Source organism: Pseudopipra pipra, chromosome 4, assembly GCF_036250125.1.
Source record: "Pseudopipra pipra isolate bDixPip1 chromosome 4, bDixPip1.hap1, whole genome shotgun sequence".
Taxonomy (NCBI): Eukaryota; Metazoa; Chordata; class Aves; order Passeriformes; family Pipridae; genus Pseudopipra; species Pseudopipra pipra.
In genome coordinates this window covers 1,146,826-1,165,055 of record NC_087552.1, presented here as the reverse complement: position 1 = coordinate 1,165,055, position 18,230 = coordinate 1,146,826, and the positions used below count along the sequence as shown (strand labels likewise).

Here is an 18,230-nt window from a genome sequence, read left to right as displayed (position 1 = left end):
TGTTACACTGAGACCATTTCAGCTCCATGCTGAATTCTGATATGAGTATTCAGGCTGGCACTGACTTGCTGTACTCAGGTCTGTCTCTGCTCTCACTTAAAACCCCCTGAAAATCAGCCCCTTCCCAGAAGTGAGCTGAGCCCTCATTCCCAGGTGCATGTGTGCACACAGGTGCTAATGAGTGGGGCTGAGCAGCACAAAAACATTCACTCCCAAGTCACAGGGCAAATACTGCCATGCTCCAAAAGGCACGCACAGGAATTTGGGCACGTGGCAGGTGACCCGAAATCACGCCTTCTCAACATGTTACATGCAGTTAAACACATGGCAAATGTCCTAACTCCAGGTTTAAGTTATATTTAAACACAACTGAAGAGCATTGCAAAGATTCTTTGCAGTTACCAGGAACTGTAATTATCCCAACTCTTGAATTGCTATTGTCCTGTATCCCAGCATCTCCACAGGAAAGAAATTTTCACTATCAGAGCACGATAAATGTAGTTTTACATACTTTTTCATGCATCCATTTATTTTTATTCACTTCCAGTCTATGTCTAGGCTTCACTTCTAACAAGAGAATTCCAGTACAGAATCTCCGTAGCTCCTCTAACTTTCTGTCATCTGTAATGAGGCTTTGCCTGGATACCAAGTCACTCATTAGGTGCCTAATTTAAAAAGTGTTGTTCCTCGTGTTTTAAACAATCCCCACCTGGTAGTTTAGCCATTTACCATACCTTCCATTCACTCTGCTCCATTATACTCCAACTCCTGCAGTACAGCAGGACCAGGTCTGGGCTAAAACCTTTTTGGAGACCTGCTGCCCCTGGCACACATCCCTCATCCCAACATGCTTTGCAAAGCTGACTTGTTCAAACAGACAGCACTTGGGAAAACAGAAGTGCATCAGCTGAAGCAAGAGCACCTTGGTACATTTTCATCAAGTGACATCATTTTTCAAGACTGTCCTGCCAGTTCATCCGTGTTCAGCTGAGGAGTCCCAGCGAGCACCACAGCCACTGCTTTAGTGTGGAAAGGGGATTCAGTGCAACACAACTGAAGGGGTGAAGTAAAGCAACGCTAACAACTCACATATAAACCCCACTTCATTCTTTTATTTTACTACTCAATGCCTTAAAGCACTGATGTCACTGGGCAAAGAATTCTCACAAGTGACAACAAGCCCCTGGTCAGGCTAAACATGGTTCTTGCTGGCAAAGCAGCCATTTTTATGAGGAGTTATTTTTACAAGTCACAGGATTATCATCTTTTTTCCCAAATAGGAGTAAAAACTTTGCCTAGATAGACTATTTGAGGCCTGCTAGAGCAGCTCTTATTCAGAAGATAAGCCCCTCACACATTCTAGGCTTAATGTGGTGCTGCAGTTGCTCACAGCCTCCTCCCAGTCAGCTCTCCGCTAGTCCAAAGTACTAACCAGTACTGTCCATGTGTTGTTTCTGAGCTACAATCAGATCAAAATACAACTGTCTGTACCTAGCACTGGCCCCCAGAAGTTATGAAGAGTTAAAACTGCCACCTCCACCATACCAACCTGACCATCTGGCACCATTAGCTCGGCCCTGCAAATTGAAAGGTTAAAGCTAGTTTTCCCAACGCCTCAAGACAGGGATCAGAGGGCGAGTGGTACTTGCTGTAGAGCTCATGGGAACACACAAACACACACACACACACACACATAAAAAGAAGTGGACATACCCTCAACTGGTCAAGCAAATATTATACCTGCTCATAACAACGTAAACCCACCTGCCATGATGTCATCCAGCGTGTCATTGAGCGTCTGAGCAGGGCTGGCTACCATTAACCCTTGCTGTGTTTCTGTGAGTATTCCTTGCCCCAGCCCTGCTAGTTGTGCTTGGCCCAGCACTGGCTGTCCAACTATAACACCTTGCAGTTCTGTAAGGTTTGCGATGGACCCTGGAGGTAAGGAACCTGCTGCCAGAGGCAAAGCTTGTGGCATGGCCAGAGGCTGAATTGGTGCAAAACCCGTCTGCGCAGCAGCTTGCTGGGGGTCATCTTTAAGCAAGATGGGGTCCACTTGCTGCAATCGTGCATAGTCTCCCTCTGAGAGTTGTTCTCCTACCCCAACGGGAGTCAGTAGTCCCAGATGCTGGCAAGACTGTTGCTGCTGCTGCTGCTGGAGCTGAATTCTTTGCGCTTTTACCTCTAGATATTGCTTTTTTAGCTGCTGCTGAGTTTTCAGCTGTAACTCTCGCTCCACTTTCTGCAGTTCCTCCAAAATCTTTTGTTTCTTCTGAATTTGTTCCTCTCTCGTTTTGTTCAGCTCCTCAATCTTCTCTTTGGTGAGCTGGTCAGCGTGTGCCAATTCCAGGGACTGCAGCTGAGCGTTCTTCTCTATGGCTTCTTTTATCCTCTGCTCCAGCTCTGTCAACTTGCCCTGAGCCTCTTCTACAATGCTCTCTGGAGACTGATTGGTGATGTAACCCTGTACATCCTGGTTGTTTGCTGGCAAATGACTGCTGGACTTTTGTTTAGAAGCAGCTGTGTGAAAAAGAAACCCCCTCAGAACCAATGGAAGTGCATACGAATGGCATCCTCATTACAGAGCTACTGCTGGGCCCTGCCCGGCCGGGTCCGCACCGAGGCACAGCACCCACAGGAGCTCAGCGTGCACTGAAGGCCCTCCAGGAACACCTACCCACTGGAACCCACTTCTGCACATACAGCCCAGCTATCCCTGCGCTACGGTGACAGGTCTACTCCAACAATCGTTATGCTTTTGCCAAAGGAAGCGATTGTCTCGAGCCGCTGTGACCGAGTGCTGCTACAAGAAAACTGGGAGCAAAAAGCAAGGGGATGCTGTCTCTTTACTTGGTGTTCTGTGTCTGGTGTGCTGTTAGGTCATGAACACATGCTTAGGGATGAACACAGCCCAAGGGATGCAAAAACATCTCGGGGACTGGTCTAGGCCACCGGTTTTGCGACTGACTCGGTACATTTTAGTACTCGGTACATTTACACTTTCTAGGACTGGGAATCCTTTTGCTCCAGGTATCCAGCTTTGCTCAGGTGACAAACAGCGCCAGAACCCAGGATAGTCATTTAGATTTAGCAGGATCTAACAGGGTGTGTTTAGCCACTACATTTTATCCATAGCAGACATGATTTTGCCTGTGTCAAAACTCAGCTCTCTGCCCAAGCAAGGCAAATATTTCAGCCTTCCTGCAAGAACGAGCGATGGACTAATCCAACTGGTCTTTTATGCAGAAGTCCCCAGTAACACAGCTGACATGCTCTGCCATACCAGGTGGAGAAGCAACAATCGGTTAATTTTGAAGGGCGAAAGGCAAATCAAAACCCAGGATCTGAGGCAGTGGAGGTGCCCGGCTTCTTCCAGCCATCCTCGCTGTATCTCCAGAACAATACAAGTGCACACACAGGATTAATTTTAGGACATGCACGCCTGTATTTCCTACTGCTGATCCTTGATAAAAATTGGTTTTGAAAGAGAATTCTTACGTACAGAAAGCGTTAAGTGTCAAAATGGCGACAGCAAAATAGATGCAAATTTAGTCCTGGGAGGACCTGAGCCACATCAGACTAAAGGTTTTATAGCACAAGAAATTCCGCCTTCAATCCAATTAGTCCAACCCACTCCGAGACTGCTAGCCTAAGGAAACACAAGTTATCAAATCAACTACAATATGGAGATTAACGTGATTTTTGCAACTTCCATTATCCAATTTCTATAGGCTTCTGGGTGACATTTTGCATTAGTCCAGTATGTCAGACTAATAGAGATTTTAACGTATTTACTTAGGCAGATTTCTTGACGCTTTGTGATTACAGGGTCAGATGACTGATACTTGGTGGATAAGCAAATCCTTAAAAAAAAATAAATAAATAAAAAAATTCAAAATTGCAGTTTCCTTCACTGAATCCATAAACACTCTTCATAGGAACTACTCTGCTACAAGTGCAAGTCTCTACCTTCTGCCTCGGAAGGATATGTAGAAAATAAGCTGCAGAACTAGGACTGACCTTTATTTCTGATGGGAAGGGTTGTGGCGACATTAGCAGGGGGTTTGTCAGGCTCCTGGGGTGGGACGACCATGGGCAGCGCCTGCACTGGTACTCGAGGAGCCTAAAACGGCGGAGACTAACAGATTACTTTCCTCATACTCTATGCTAGTTATAATGCAACAGAAGGTAAGCAAAACCTGTTAGAAAAGCAGGCTTCAATGGTCACTAAGAACAGTTTATATGGTTTTTATTATGCTGAGTTCAATAATTAACAACTGGAGATCATCTGATCTTGATACGCTTTGCATTTTTAACCTAAAAAATTACTTGCCAAACCACACTCAGCATGGCACAGTGCTGTACTGTGGTACAGCAAATACAAGCCACAACGGGCCACAAATTAAATTCTGAAGAGCCTCATTAATGCAGACCTTTACTCTTGCTGTTTTTCCTCCCCCTCAACACTTTTTCTAATAATATTTAGAGACTAATAATAATTATGAAAGCACTATACGATAATGCTCAAAAGCCTTCCCCATTTTCATGACAGCTCAAAGTAATTTTCGGTGTGTTCATGAAATGACATGAGTGACTCCTCTCTCATCTTTCAACTCCTGAGTAAGCTGCAAAAAGAACTGCAAAAAAGCCCAGAGCCCACCGGCCCTGAAATCTTACCCTGTTTAGATCATGGGATGGTGGGGTCAGCTGAGTGGCATCGGGTGGAGGAGCAGAAAGCAAGTTGTTTGGGTAATCTAAAAGGTAACAAACCACGCTGGTGTGACCACCTTTGGCTGCCTCGATGAGCATAGTGGATCCATCCTGGAGAGGGGAAGATCACGGAGTTAGAGAAGAGCTCCAGCAAAACACCACCACAGCATTTTGGGAGACACAGCGCAGTACCTAGTGCCTGCTGTCTGCCTTAATAAATGTTCACTCCATCTGCAGCAAGTTCACATCTAAACCTAAGGCCTCGATGAACTATTTAAAAAAAATAAATTAGTACTTTTAAAATGTTTCCTTCCTCTTCCACAACTGCAACCTTGCAACTGGAGATCAACCTTTACATTCATGGTGATCAATGGACCTGCACTCCTAACCCTGACTTCTATAAATATATTCATGAGCACAACACCTGCCTGTGGAAACACTGGCTCTTGAATCTTATTTCCATTTAAATCATGACATGCTGCATCAGTTGCAGAGAATACAAAAGGAGAGAATTCGCTTGGGTATCCTTAGTTTTAAGATGGATGATAAATTAACTAAGAGGAGAATGAGGGAGCTGAGGGACAAACCTTCAGTCTGTGTGTGGGATCAGCACCATGAGCCAGCAGTAACTCCACAACTGCCAAGTGACCTCCAGCACAGGCCAGTGACAACACTGTGTGATCATTGTTAGCTGTGGTCCTGTTCACATTTGCTCCTGCAAAAACACAGGGGGAAAAGATCAGGTAAAAAAAAAAGACTTCAACAGTTCTTCAAAACAACTCTACCAAAAGCAACAGAATTTAACTACTCTGCAATCTACATGGGGAAAATTCCATCCTGCTGGCTGTCCTGCTCCATACAGGGCAGAGACAAGAAAAAAAACATCAGAATCAGCTCAAGAGAGAGTAAGTAAGAATCCAGGCTCTGTATTAAAGCATCAAGCAAGTTACAGTCCAAACCTGGAAACCTACAGGCACCTGAAGCTAAAACTCCTGAAAACTGCTCCAAGGCTGCACCAGGGGCATGGAGACCCCAGTAACCTCTAGTACTGATGCTTTTCCCAGGAATTAAAGACTGGAATACATTATTTTTATCACTAGTTGCATTCGCACTAATCTCAGCAGAAACAGAGGTGATCATTACATGCCTCATTTGAGAATCAATGACCTACTTAAGACATTTGAAACAAATCCAAGGAAGCTACACTAGTTCTGACATGTTCTTAACTCAGAGTATTTCTAACATCAGGGGAACCCAAACCTTTCCACGCTCTTACCTTTGCTAATCAAGAACTGAACAGTGCAAACATGACCTGCCCTGGCAGCTTTCATGAGAGGGGTTCTTCCACCTTCTGATTCATGCTCCTAGAGCAGATAAAGAAAGGCTTCAAAATCCAAAGTACCACATGTGAAAGAAGGCCAGTGAGCCCCGGGGTTTTTTGAATGGAAAGGTTTCAGACAAGGAACATCATTTTTTAGTGTTTCACAAACTCAGACGTAAATACCCAGCTAACATTTGAACTGAGGGTAGGTGAGCCATCTACCACCTGTCTCTGCAGAGGTGTGAGACTCTTGGACAAGCAGCACTGAGGCACATGGTGGGGATTTTAGTTACACAGGATGTCTCCTGCCACATTTAACTGCGCTTTCTGGCAACACACTGACGTACAAGCCCACTGAAATGTATAAATCACTTTACCTCCACCACTGTAATTCTGTTACATTACACCAAATACACCATATCCAAACAGAACTGTCTGTTGCATAAGGAAAAGAACAAATTTGCAGGTAAAAGGACTAACCCAGAATCAGCTCAACAATTCGAAGCTGAATACGTGACAAAAGAATGAAATCCCCTATTTTCCTGTCCAGGCAACCTTGAATGGCTTGGAAATGCTTTAGACATCAGTCATCAGAGTAACTGGTTAGTGCAACTGACCTCAGCACTTTCAGGTAATTAAACAGCCTAAAATACATTAGAGAACCATCACCATTTCTCAGTTAGAAGAAAAGGTTAAAAGATAATTGCTATAGCTGTATTCAAATTTATTGCAAACGTGTAAATCTTTAGCAGTGAACACAAAAACAACAACAAAAAAATTAACAAACCATCAGACATCGATCATTTTATTTCCTAATTCGATTTTTTTTACAAAGGTAATGACTTACCAGATCTGCACCTGCCTGAAGTAAGACATCTGCTACATCAGTGTGGCCATTTTCACAGGCATATGTCAGCGCCGTGTCACCTGTTGCTGTCGTGGCGTGCACGTTAGCCCCTGAAAAAGTGGTGGCAAAACCATCTAAGTTTTATCAAGTTCAGTACAGAAAATACGCAAGTCTGCATAATCTTTACAAGATCAGACAGCAAATTAAACTTCCCCCTTCCAATCCAACAGCTATTAAACTGTTAACTTGATCATACTCCACAGGAATAAAGAAATAAACTCTAAGTCCAGTTCCAAGCAAGTTTACATCAATTCAATCTTCAAAAGCTAAATTAAGAGTTCATCCAGTAAATTATTTAGGGCTCCACAGACCCTTGCAGTCAACTTCAAGAAGCTGCTAATGCAAATATAATGAATATCGAAAAAGATATTTTTCTCTTAGAGTCAGATTAAGCCCTTACAAAATTGTTAACAAATTGACTCCATACCTGCAGCTAATAAATATTTAACGAGCTCCAAATGTCCCTCTTGAGCAGCCTCCATCAAAGGTGTGGAACACCCAAGTTCTATATCAGCTCCTGCTTTAATGAGGAAATCTGCCACTTCCAAAAACCCTCCGCAGCAAGCCAGAGTTAAGGCGGTTTCTTGCGTCTCCTCTGTCTGAGCATTGATGTTTGCTCCTTAAAACAACAAAAAACCCCAGTTAGAATAAGCAGGATCAGCAGACAAACCATTTCCTAGTTCACGAGGCACCTTATCACCAAAGCAAACGAAAATCCCATAACTTAGTGCTTTTCCCCCCAGAGCTGTACAGCTGCCTGGGGAATTCCAGGCCCCCCAGTAGTTACCTTGCCCCAGTAACAGTGCCACCATCTCCTCGTGGCCTTCTCGAGCTGCCTCCATGAGTGGTGTGTAGCCCTCGTCGTTGACCTCCTCCAGGTTGGCCCCCCGCTCGATCAGCAGCGCCGCCAGCTCGACGTGCCCGCCGCAGGCTGCCAGAGTCAGCGGGGACTCGAACGAGTCCGCGGGCATGTTCACCTGGGCACCGCTGTCCAGCAGCAACCTCGCCACTTCCACATGGCCGTCCTGGGCAGGCCACAAAACAAGGTCAACACACTGGCCAACAGAACAACTGCTTTTCTCCACACCTTTGTCACAGGCTCAACTTCCCTCAGCAGACACAGAAGGCAAGGGGTGAGTAAAACGAGTCCAAAAATATAATTCAACTTGCTTAACAGTTTCCCTCTTTTCTCTAAGCATTTGGATAAAGGCTAAAGATCTCCTCTTAAACAAGCACCTGAAGAAACCTCGAGCACGTTTTTACTGAATATGGTTCAATTCAAAACTAAAATGCCATGAACCCCATATCAAAACTGCCTGTCGATGGTGCAAGTGACAAGCTGGACAACTTCTTCGTATCAGATTCAAGTGCAAGTGTTTGGGATCAACTTACTTGAGGGGGGGACCCCAAAATAAAGCCCAGAAAGTCGAGAGGGAGCTCACCACTATTTTAGAAGCTGGCCTCCTCCAGAAGAACAACACTGAAATCTTTCTGCTTCCCTCCTTTCTCAGGAAGCAGCCGTGTACACTGACCTGGCCTGCCTCTTGACTCCTGCAAAACTATTTCACTGCTCAATTTAACAGCAGAGTCAGGACCTACTTTCTCCCTCCAAGAGAAAGCCAAACTGAAACCATTTGTCACGGGTTTCTCACACATCCCAGGACCCACCAGAGCAACAGCCTTCCCTTGGCAGGATCCTGGCAGGGTTTTCCAGGTACTGTGACCACGCTATCAAACCCGTTCTACCAAAAGGTAGCTCATAAGTTCTTTCTTCCTTCAGAAATATTTGAGCATAGGATCTCAGTCATGTTTTCAGTATGCCATAAATTCAGGAGCTATTTGAAGTGGCTTTTCAGCTCTGTGTTTACACTGGAGGCCTGACAGTGACACATCCAGCTGCCATTCCATTCTGCTTCTGTTCAGACAGAAGCAGAGACCGGCCTGGTCGCTGTGCTCCAACAACAGCACAAACCCTCCAAGCTGGTTTTCTCCACGAGGAAATTGCCATCATTCCAACTTGGAGTAACCACAGCCTGACACACCAAACAGGGGAGGGCTGCAGAGAATAAACAGCTGCTCCCAGGAACCAAGGTTGTCTCTGAACAAGGTTAAGTACACCTTGATCTCAGATTAAGTCCTAAGAGGCAGCAAATCGCAGCCACTGCCGTCCTTGCCAAGCTGGAAACCACAACTCCAAAAAGCTCTTTTCCAGACAAAACACCAAACTCCATCTGACATTTCTCCGCTTCATTTTCCCAAGTGTTTTATGCCTTCTTCTGATATCCAGGGAGCAAAACACGATTTCCTCTTGGAAAAATATCTAGGACATTAACTAGGACATATTCACCTTTTACATGAAATGACAGTACTATTTTAGGGAGAAACTCCAAGACTCCATAAAGAATCTTTCCTCAGGGAATCGCAGAGACGGCGCCTCAGCCATCAGGCTCTGGCAAGACAGCTCAGTGCTCGCCCCGACCCAGGAGGAGAACGGCACACAGCAGCACCAAGGTTGGCTTCAAAGCCCCCTATGTGGGCCAAGCAGCCTGGAGGAGAACTGCTGAAGCTTCACCACACAAGGGAATTTGATCCATAAACCTTGCCATGGGGTGGGGCCGTTCAGCTCTCCTACAACAGCCAGGAAAAGCCTCCCAGCTGCTAAAAGAGCAGAAGCGGTCCCTGAGCGAGCTGCACAAGAGCACCAGGTGGATTTTAGAGACGAAGCTCTGTGGGCATCAGTGCTTCGGCGAGAGGAAACGCAAACCAGACCAACCTGCTGCTGGCTCCCACAAGGCAAGTGCCATTGCCCAACACCTCATTTGCATTAAATCAATATTAGCTGCAGTCTGTAAAAACTCTCTTCCTGAACGCCCTGTAGGACAAGGTGTAAACCCTCCCTCGCTACGCCACAGATAAACAGTCCTGCAACACACAGCCAAGTTCAATGCTGTCCTAGAGAAGGAGGTTTTCTTGTGCTGTTGGAGAGCAGTAACTGTTTCTGCATAAAAAACATGCGGAGACGGGAGTCCCTGCTCTGCTTCATTTCACACTGCAAGCTCCTTAAATACTGGTGGAGAAAGCTGCCTCCTCTCTGCAGCAGAGCTGAAGGTATGAGACTCTCAACTGTCTGCCAGCTCTGAGCAGCAGTGTGGAAATGCCTCCCTAGGAACAGCTTCCTGCAGAAATGAGAGAACAATTTTATCCTGTTGCTCAGTAATTCTTAATAAAAATTAGGTCTCAATGTTTTTGTGAGTCTTATGGCCTTTTCTCGGTCTGTTGGTGGAGGTAAAAGGGGGGGAAACAGTGGCAAGGAAAGGAAGGCTCGATCCATAGCTGTGCCAAAAAGATGTCCTGATGGGAATATGACTGACACATCAAACAAGGTAATTTTATCATCACCTGCCAGGCCAGCGCCCCGGATATTTATGTGGCTGCTCTAGTAAGATTTCAGGGTGAGATAAAGGACAGCTGGAGTCCTGTTTATCTACGTGACTTTCTTTCCAACAACTTTTGAGAAGTATAATGGTTTCTGTTAATGATTCCCCCATCCAAAGCCATTACCTTCCCTGAAGAGACACAACTGGCTGATTTTAGAACCGCTGCAGTTGTTTCAGGGAAGGGCAGGCTAAACAGGGATTTACTGCCCTCTTCCATGGCCACGGGTTCACAATGTGACACTACACAAGGCTAATGGCATGAAAAACCCAACCCATGAGCAATCCATTTGGAGAGAAGGAGAAGAAGGAAGTTTAAAAGATGAATTCTCAGTTTAACAGTGAAATTACATATTCAGATGAATACAATTGCCTCAGATAGACAAAGCAGCAACATCAAAGTACTGATTAGTAAGAAGTTAAAAATTTCCCCTTCCACTTCCCAGTTGCTTCCCAAACAGCTTCTGATTGTATGTTTTCAAGGAACACGTGGCTATATGAACCACATTTAAACATGTTACATGGGTAACCACCTACACTGACAGACAACTCAGCTTACAAATTCCTTCCACATCATCTAGGTATGTGAAATGCCTTCAACAGCACATCCTGTTTAGCACATTAGAATTCTTAAAAGTATTTCAACAAATACTGAGAAAGCTCCCACTTGAAGTTCTGTGATTTGTAAATTCCACAAATTCTGTAATTTGTAAATTCTCTTACCATGCAAGCCTCCATGAGAGCAGTGTGCATCTCGTCTGTCTTGTGCTCCTGGTCTGCACCAGCTTCCAGCAGAAACCTCACCATTTCCAGGTGGCCTGTGTGGAGAAAATAGTTCACAGAGACAAACTGCTTGAGAAAGTGCGTTTCACAACTCACAGAAAGCATCTAAAGTACATAATGAAGGTAATGGATGGCCACACTGTAACACAAAATACCCACTTCCTCTGGAAAGGCGTGTTTGTATCTCTGCAGTCGATATGCAGAGGGGTTTAACAGTGTAGTTACTATAAATGTGATCCAATTCACTGCACACACAAAGTCTTAACTTTTCACCTCTGCTTTCCAGCCTCACTTCAGGCTTCAGAGGCCAAGAACACCCCCTCAGGGAGAAAGGGTTTTGGGGTCTCACTTCTCTCTTTCAAACACTGGCTGTCTTTGCTCTGAGAGCCACCACAAAAAAATCCCCCCCCCCGGTTTAGGACAGCCTTCAGCAACAGTGAACCAAGAATTTATCAAGGCAGACAAAAAACATGAATGAAATGCTAAGACCCAGCTTCTACACAGGTGCCACACAGGTACCTCTGCTACCAACATCAGCTACTCTGTGATGCCAAGGGCCACCCTAATGGCTCCAATAAAACATGTCCTGAGTGACTATAACAGCAGTTGCTGAGCTGAGGGAACGTATTTGGCCTCTCAATTAAACATCTTCATCCCTTCACTGAGTGATGCAAGATTGCTGCCTAAGGGAGACAACAAAGGGCTGTTGCCTAAGCATTGACACCTAAAAGGCAAGCTCTTTGATTCTGCATGGTTTTCAAGTCCTAAGTCCTATAAAATTAAATAATTTCTGTATCTCAGAATACAGCTACAATACAGAAGGTCTAGCATGCTTATTCTATAGCACTAGTTCCCTGTCTCCTAATTCATTTCACAGAGCACCTTCAAGCATCATAACTCAGACCAAAGGTTTATATCCTGACACTCAAACTCTCCACACACACGCTGTGGGATATCACAGCCAGGGGTAAAAGCATCACAAAGTGTCTGTTCACAGCCTTTAAATGCACTTGGTCCTGGACAGCAGGGCTGGAGGACCCCGTGTTGGAGACGAGCTCTGGGGCCGTGCCCCCGTACCTTTGTAGCAGGCCAGGGTGAGCGCGCTCTCCTTGAACTCGTTGGAATGCGTGTTGATGCCCGCGCCGTTCTCCAGCAGCACCCTGGCCACCTCCACGTGCCCGGCGCTGCCCGCCTCCATCAGCGGCGTGTGGCCGTTCTCGTTGTGGTCCTCGATGCTCGCGCCCGACTCCAGCAGCACCTTCACCACGTCCACGTAGCCCCCGGCACAGGCGTAGGTCAGGGCCGTGTTGCCTAAAGCCGGACAGAAGGAGGGTTGGAAACACAATTTCAGGGTGTTCCTGCAGTGGGAACTTCACCTGATGCTCCCTTCTGTTTTTACCCAGATATCTGATGGAACAGGGTTTTCCAAGCTACAGGGAGGGGAAAATAAATAATGGCACCAAGCAGCTCAGTGCTGATAGACTGAGGATCTCCTTGTGCCTCTGCTGATGCACCTCTCTTCGCTTTGCCAGCCCAGCTTCCATCACAAAATCCCATCCTTTTTCCTGTTAATCAGCAGGGACACGCTGTGCTCTAAGAATGAAAGCTCAAAACAGGGAGCAGAATGAACTGCTGCTTCCAAATCAAGTTTTAAACACCTCTAAAGGGCTGGCTCCAAAATGCCCATCATCTTCACATCTCCCTAGACAAACCACAAAAACATCAATCTGAACAGAAACAGTCCAAGAATCTGCCTTTGTGAAAGATACCCTGAAAAAAGTTAAAGGTCAAGGCAGTATTGTTACTGAGACTACTTCACTGAAAAAAATACAACAGAAGTAAATAAGGTGTCTTCTGGTACCCCTCTCCTCCTCACTCAGGGCCATCTCTCCCTTCATCAATCACTGCTGACTCCACACCAGCTCTCCACTTCCAGGCTGCAGAAACTTAGACGACTTCCCAATTTGGTCACTTCAATACAAATGCCTACCAAATTCTCACGGGAAGAGGGGGAAGGGGGCCATTTTCTCACGTTTCCTATTTTCCCCTTGGTTTCCTAGACCTGCCATCAAATAATTTTTACGTATATACACAAACTTACCAAACTGTGCTTAAAATGTGACAACAAATCCTACATACTCAAACACTTGTCAGTTACTAAGTGACCCGATCCACCTTTGTATGTCTGCATCCAATAGTATTTTGTCTGCATCCAAGAACATTTTAGAGTTTAATTACAAAAAAGAGAAGAATTTAAACAGTAAAACCACACGGAAGCATTCTGCCTTGCTTGGCTGAGAGCCACTCCTCCCAAACTTCCAGGCCAAGCTCCCCAGCAAGCGCAAATCCCAGCTTTCCAGGGGTTCCCAGCACGCTCTCACCTGTGGATGACTGTGCGTTCACATCAGCACCATGAGCTAGCAGTAGCTTGACAATTTTGACGTGCCCGCCGTTGGCAGCGGCCATGAGAGGCGTGATGTCTCCCTTGATTCCCCGGTCCTCCACATTGGCGTGCATTGCCAGGAGAACCTGCCAGCACACAGGGATCAACAACACCCCAGGGACAAACCCGAGTGCCTCAAACACCACCCCGAGCCCCCACCTTCCCCACGGCGTTGTGTGAGAAACCCCTACAGAAAGTAAGCACCCAGAACGCATCAGCAACATTCAGTTTGTGTGTGAGACTCATCTGCCAGCAAACTGACATTTCCCGCTCCATTAACACCCCCTTCCAGGTGCCCAAGCCTGGAATAAATTCATTTCACACTTCTTGTACGACACACACTCGTACTACAAAGAGCCTGGAAACCAACCTGTGCAAGCTCATAATATCCTGCTGAGCAGGCCAGACAAAGGAGGCTTTCCCCTTCTTCCGTGTGCTCATTCACACTCCGGCCCTCAATGAGCAGCTTCCGCACGGCATTTACATCTCCTTCGGAACAAGCCTCGGCCAAGCTGCGGCTAAAGACAGAGAGCATTCAGCAGTGAGAGTGGACTGGGCTTGAAATGCCTGGAATCCAACCTGCCGTGAGGACACAGTCAGCAAAAAAAGGAAACATGAGCTAAAAACCTGCCAACTGCTAATTAAAGAGGTGCCAGTTTTACACTTGAGGTTTCCCAGCTAACTCGGCTGAAAACTGTCATGTCCACATCCACTCCTGTGATTAATTTTTAACAGAAGCTTCCAGGAGAAACATTTCCAGGAGACCCCAGGACCAGAGGACATGGAAATCACCTGTCCATCCTAGGAAAGCTTTATTTGTTCAGCACTGTAACTGGTAATGAAAATAAAACGAATCATCCGCATCACTCTTCTCCTGGAAAAAAATAAACCACTTCCCCTCTGTGCTGTGCTGAAAACACCAGCATCTTGTAACCAGACACAATTTTAATGTATGGAGAAGTAATTCTCAAATACGTCTGTTCACAGCGTGTCCATGTTTATTTTTATTTCTCAGATCCTCTGTCCCGGTAAAAACTTTGGCAACAGCCACTGCTCCCAAGAAAGAAGAGGTTGGGGAGAAGGAGGGATGCACATAGAACAGAAGCAGCCACAGCCCAAAATAATTCTGCTTTTCATGTGTCACGTCCCCTCATCAAGGAATGTTCCTTTGGAGTTACTCGGTGTAGATGGAACAAATGTCCAGCCAGCACAGCAGCACTTGTTCTTCCTACTAACTATGCTTCCACTTTATTTAAGCTTAATGGAAGCCCAGAAGGAAATAAATTTTTTATTTCCCCCCTAAACAACCCAGTAAGACAAAATCCAACTACTAAAGCCAAGGAGTCCAGCATAGGAGTAGCGAATCCCTGTCTGAGCCTCTGTCCAGGGTCCTAAGTGATGCTGATCACCACGAAGCCCTGGTCCCTCAAGACTGTTTTCCTCCCTCAATTAAAAAGGCACTTTTTGAAGTTCCCTAAAAGGTGTTTTTTGATCGTAAAGCTACTCTCATGCTGCCACTGAATGACCCATTCTAGGATCTGCAACTTTTTGGTACAGTTCTAAGGCCCGTACTATTGAAGAGCTTAGAAACGCTTTTATAGCCGGTCACAATAAATTCCCTGGAGCGTGATTCCTGAATTCCAAGTGGCTTTAATTGCTGCTTCGCTCTCCACTGCCAGACCTGCCAGTCCAGAAACGTTTAACAGGAGAATCCCAGGTGATAACCTGGCACCAATTCTGCTTGAGTAAGAGTTCCATCCCCCCGTGGTCAGCAGCGACACGAGTGTGCCCCGGGGCTGCCTTACTTGTCGGTCTGGCCGGCGTTGGCCGTGCTCTCGGCCCTCATGCGGGTCAGCGCCGCGGCAGCTTCATCCAGCGCACAGCTCACCGACGAGGTCAGCCTGCGCAGCACCTCGGGGTCTGCGAAGGCCTTGCCGTCCGCTGTCGACAGCTTCCCGATTCCTGCCGTCGCAATTCCAGTGCCAGGCGGGGAGAGGGAGAGAACAGACAAGTTCAAATTGAGCCCGTGAGACCCCTCCGTGAGATCCCTCGGCAGAAACATTGCAGGCACAGTCAACTCCAGCTTCCACCACGACAGGATTAACCATTTACAACACTAGTTTAAAAGCTGCACAAGATTAAAGCCCTCCAATCCACAGAAGGCAACGCTTTTCAACTAGTGACAACTACTTAATACAAGCAACTACTAAAGCTTTTCATGCAGCAACTGTTACAAAATAAACCCTCACTCAGCAGTTTAGGGTTTGATACAAGGGTGCAAGCACAGGTCAGGTGTTCATTTTGACACAGGCTTTTAGCGATCCCTCACTGGAGGAATGTGACACGAAGCACCTTCCCACGATTGTCCAAACCTGGAAATGCTGTCTGTGAACTCCTTTCCCCTCTCTGACACCCTTGCTGAGCCCCCCCCCCGTGGTACAGCTGCAGCTGTATCATGCTCCCGTGGATTAGCCTTATGCAAGCGATTCCAGGATGGACTCGGGTAAGGGCTCCGGGGTTAAACCTGTACGGGACACGAGGACTTACCCGCAGCTTCAAGTAAAGCTTCTAATCTTGCCTGGGTTTCGGGATCTACTGTTCTCAGGTCAGCACCATCAGCAGTACTCGACAACAGCAATTTGGAAGCTGTTTCCAACATGGGGTTTTCGAGGTCATCCTGATCCAAGATAAACGATTCCACCTGGAAAGGAACAGATTTGGTTTAAGAATGATATAACTGACCAAAATAGACCTAATTATCCTTTAAGCATTTGCTTTTTAAGTACTTTGTTGGCCTCAGCTATCTCACTTCAAGTCTGATGCCTCCTAATGCAACATCCAAAGAAAACAACCAAAAGGAGCAGCAGCACTTCCCACATACCATCAGCTCCAACACAACACACACCAGCTTCACAGATTCTTGCTCAAGAAAACCCTGATTTAAACCTTTGTCTACAGAACATGCAACCCATTGTATCTGCCTTTTTCGGAAAACAGACACTGAGTGGTCCAAGTCCTCCTCAAGATTCCACTTCCCTGTGCCCTCCATTTGTTTTGTTGTGAAACACGTAGAAATTAAGGAAGAGAGGGGTATATTTAGAGAGGAAAGCCCCTAATATCCAGTTGTGCTAGCCTGCCTGTCAGAGGGGGCAAGCAGTTTAGAGAAGACTCTAAGTGTTCCACAAACACACTCTAAAAACTGTGAAGTAGTCATTGTAACATTTATTAAATTAGAAAGACCTATCTTAATCACCCCTCTATAAACTCAACAGCTTCCAAAATTCCCTGTTTCAAACCCCAAAGGAATTAAAAAATAAAAGCCAATCCCAATCCAAAATCACAATCGATCCAAACCCCACTCTGCCTGACAGACAAACCACATGTCCCAGCCACCCCTACAACTGATTACACTTCAGTACCTCTGCATAAAAGCAGCACTGTCTGTAGTACAGCAGCCATCTATTTCCACATGGAACACTGCTCATCAAGACAGAAATACAATTTGTTTTATTTCTTCAGCTTCATGTGTGTCTCTGAAGTTTCAAAGCAGTCCCATGAGCATCACAAGTTGAGATTCCTGCAGATAAATGCCCCAAGATTCCATCTGTGTGGGCAGATGAACCAGAGGAGCGAGCGGTTCATCTCAGGCCTCCCGGAAGGTCTCTCCAGCCTCCCATCCATTCTCCTGTCACAAGGGCAGAGCTCAGACAACTTTGCCTTCTGCCTCCTGCTCAACACTTCCTAGGATATGTTCAGCTTCAACCTTTTTCATTAAAGAAGGCAGGCTGAGAACCACTTCCCAAATTTCTTTTTTACCTCTTCAACAGCATCACTGAGAAACAAAACCTCTGGTCAGCTCTTGGCAATACACAAATACTCATCTCAAGGGCACCTCTGAAACCTCCCTCTGCTGCTCTGCAGCCTCTCTGCCCTCCTCCTCCTCCAAACCTGGGAACACGGAGCTGAAGGGGAGGACTTCCAGCTTCAGATTCAAGTGGCTCTGATGCCAACAGTGGGACAGTCCTGCAGCATTCCTTGTTGCTCCTCAGCACTACTTTTCCCAAGTGATACCCACACAGGCTGCTCTTTCCAGTTTATCAAACTGGTGAGGGCAATTCCTGGTTTCCTGCCCGGTCCTAAGAACTTTCCATTGCTGCCTAACCAGGGTCCTTCGCCCATCACTGCTCCCTGCACCTACACCACCAATTTGAGGCCAGTTGTGGTTCATCTGAGGACTTGCCATTTGTCTCCTTCCAGAGGACAGGCTGCTGCAGCAAGGGAGAGGAACCGCTGTGCTGCTCGGGAGCCAAGGGACACATTTTCACCACTGGAAAGGCGAATCCGGAGCCGTCGGAAGGATTCTTGGCTCACCCAACTCATGCAAAATCCCAACTGCTCAGACTAACTGAAAAAACCCTCCTCCCAGGGAGATAGTGAACAGCTGGTCGTGGTTCTTCCTAACACTATGAAATATTTGCTAAGAACGAAGTCAAAATAGGAAAATGTCTCTCCCCCACTCATATCCTCTCCCCAAAATTAGGTCTTTTATGCAGTTTAAGTTTCGAACGGAAAAAATCTTCCAGTCCTCCTTCCAGCTAAGAATATGAGCATAGTGTGATCAAAAATAAACAA

At 46.2% G+C, this 18,230-nt stretch overlaps 1 protein-coding gene across 8 annotated transcripts in view; it reads right to left on the bottom strand.

Annotated features, from left to right (window-relative positions):
- Window positions 1-18,230, bottom strand: part of LOC135412608 (ankyrin repeat domain-containing protein 17) — a 69,824-nt gene that overhangs the window by 18,607 nt on the left and 32,987 nt on the right. For 5 of the 8 annotated variants that reach the window (XM_064651353.1, XM_064651356.1, XM_064651355.1 and 2 more), the window contains exons 2-15: window positions 16,146-16,299; window positions 15,404-15,560; window positions 13,969-14,116; window positions 13,537-13,684; window positions 12,233-12,466; window positions 11,096-11,190; window positions 7,726-7,963; window positions 7,366-7,557; window positions 6,879-6,988; window positions 5,987-6,074; window positions 5,298-5,425; window positions 4,678-4,821; window positions 4,021-4,123; window positions 1,765-2,520 (exon numbers count right to left, since the gene is read on the bottom strand). In XM_064651353.1, coding sequence (XP_064507423.1) covers window positions 1,765-2,520; window positions 4,021-4,123; window positions 4,678-4,821; window positions 5,298-5,425; window positions 5,987-6,074; window positions 6,879-6,988; window positions 7,366-7,557; window positions 7,726-7,963; window positions 11,096-11,190; window positions 12,233-12,466; window positions 13,537-13,684; window positions 13,969-14,116; window positions 15,404-15,560; window positions 16,146-16,299 — 2,695 coding nt within the window. The remainder of the gene's footprint in view (window positions 1-1,764; window positions 2,521-4,020; window positions 4,124-4,677; window positions 4,822-5,297; window positions 5,426-5,986; window positions 6,075-6,878; window positions 6,989-7,365; window positions 7,558-7,725; window positions 7,964-11,095; window positions 11,191-12,232; window positions 12,467-13,536; window positions 13,685-13,968; window positions 14,117-15,403; window positions 15,561-16,145; window positions 16,300-18,230) is intronic. The other 3 variants (XM_064651359.1, XM_064651361.1, XM_064651360.1) reach the window with 1 other exon arrangement.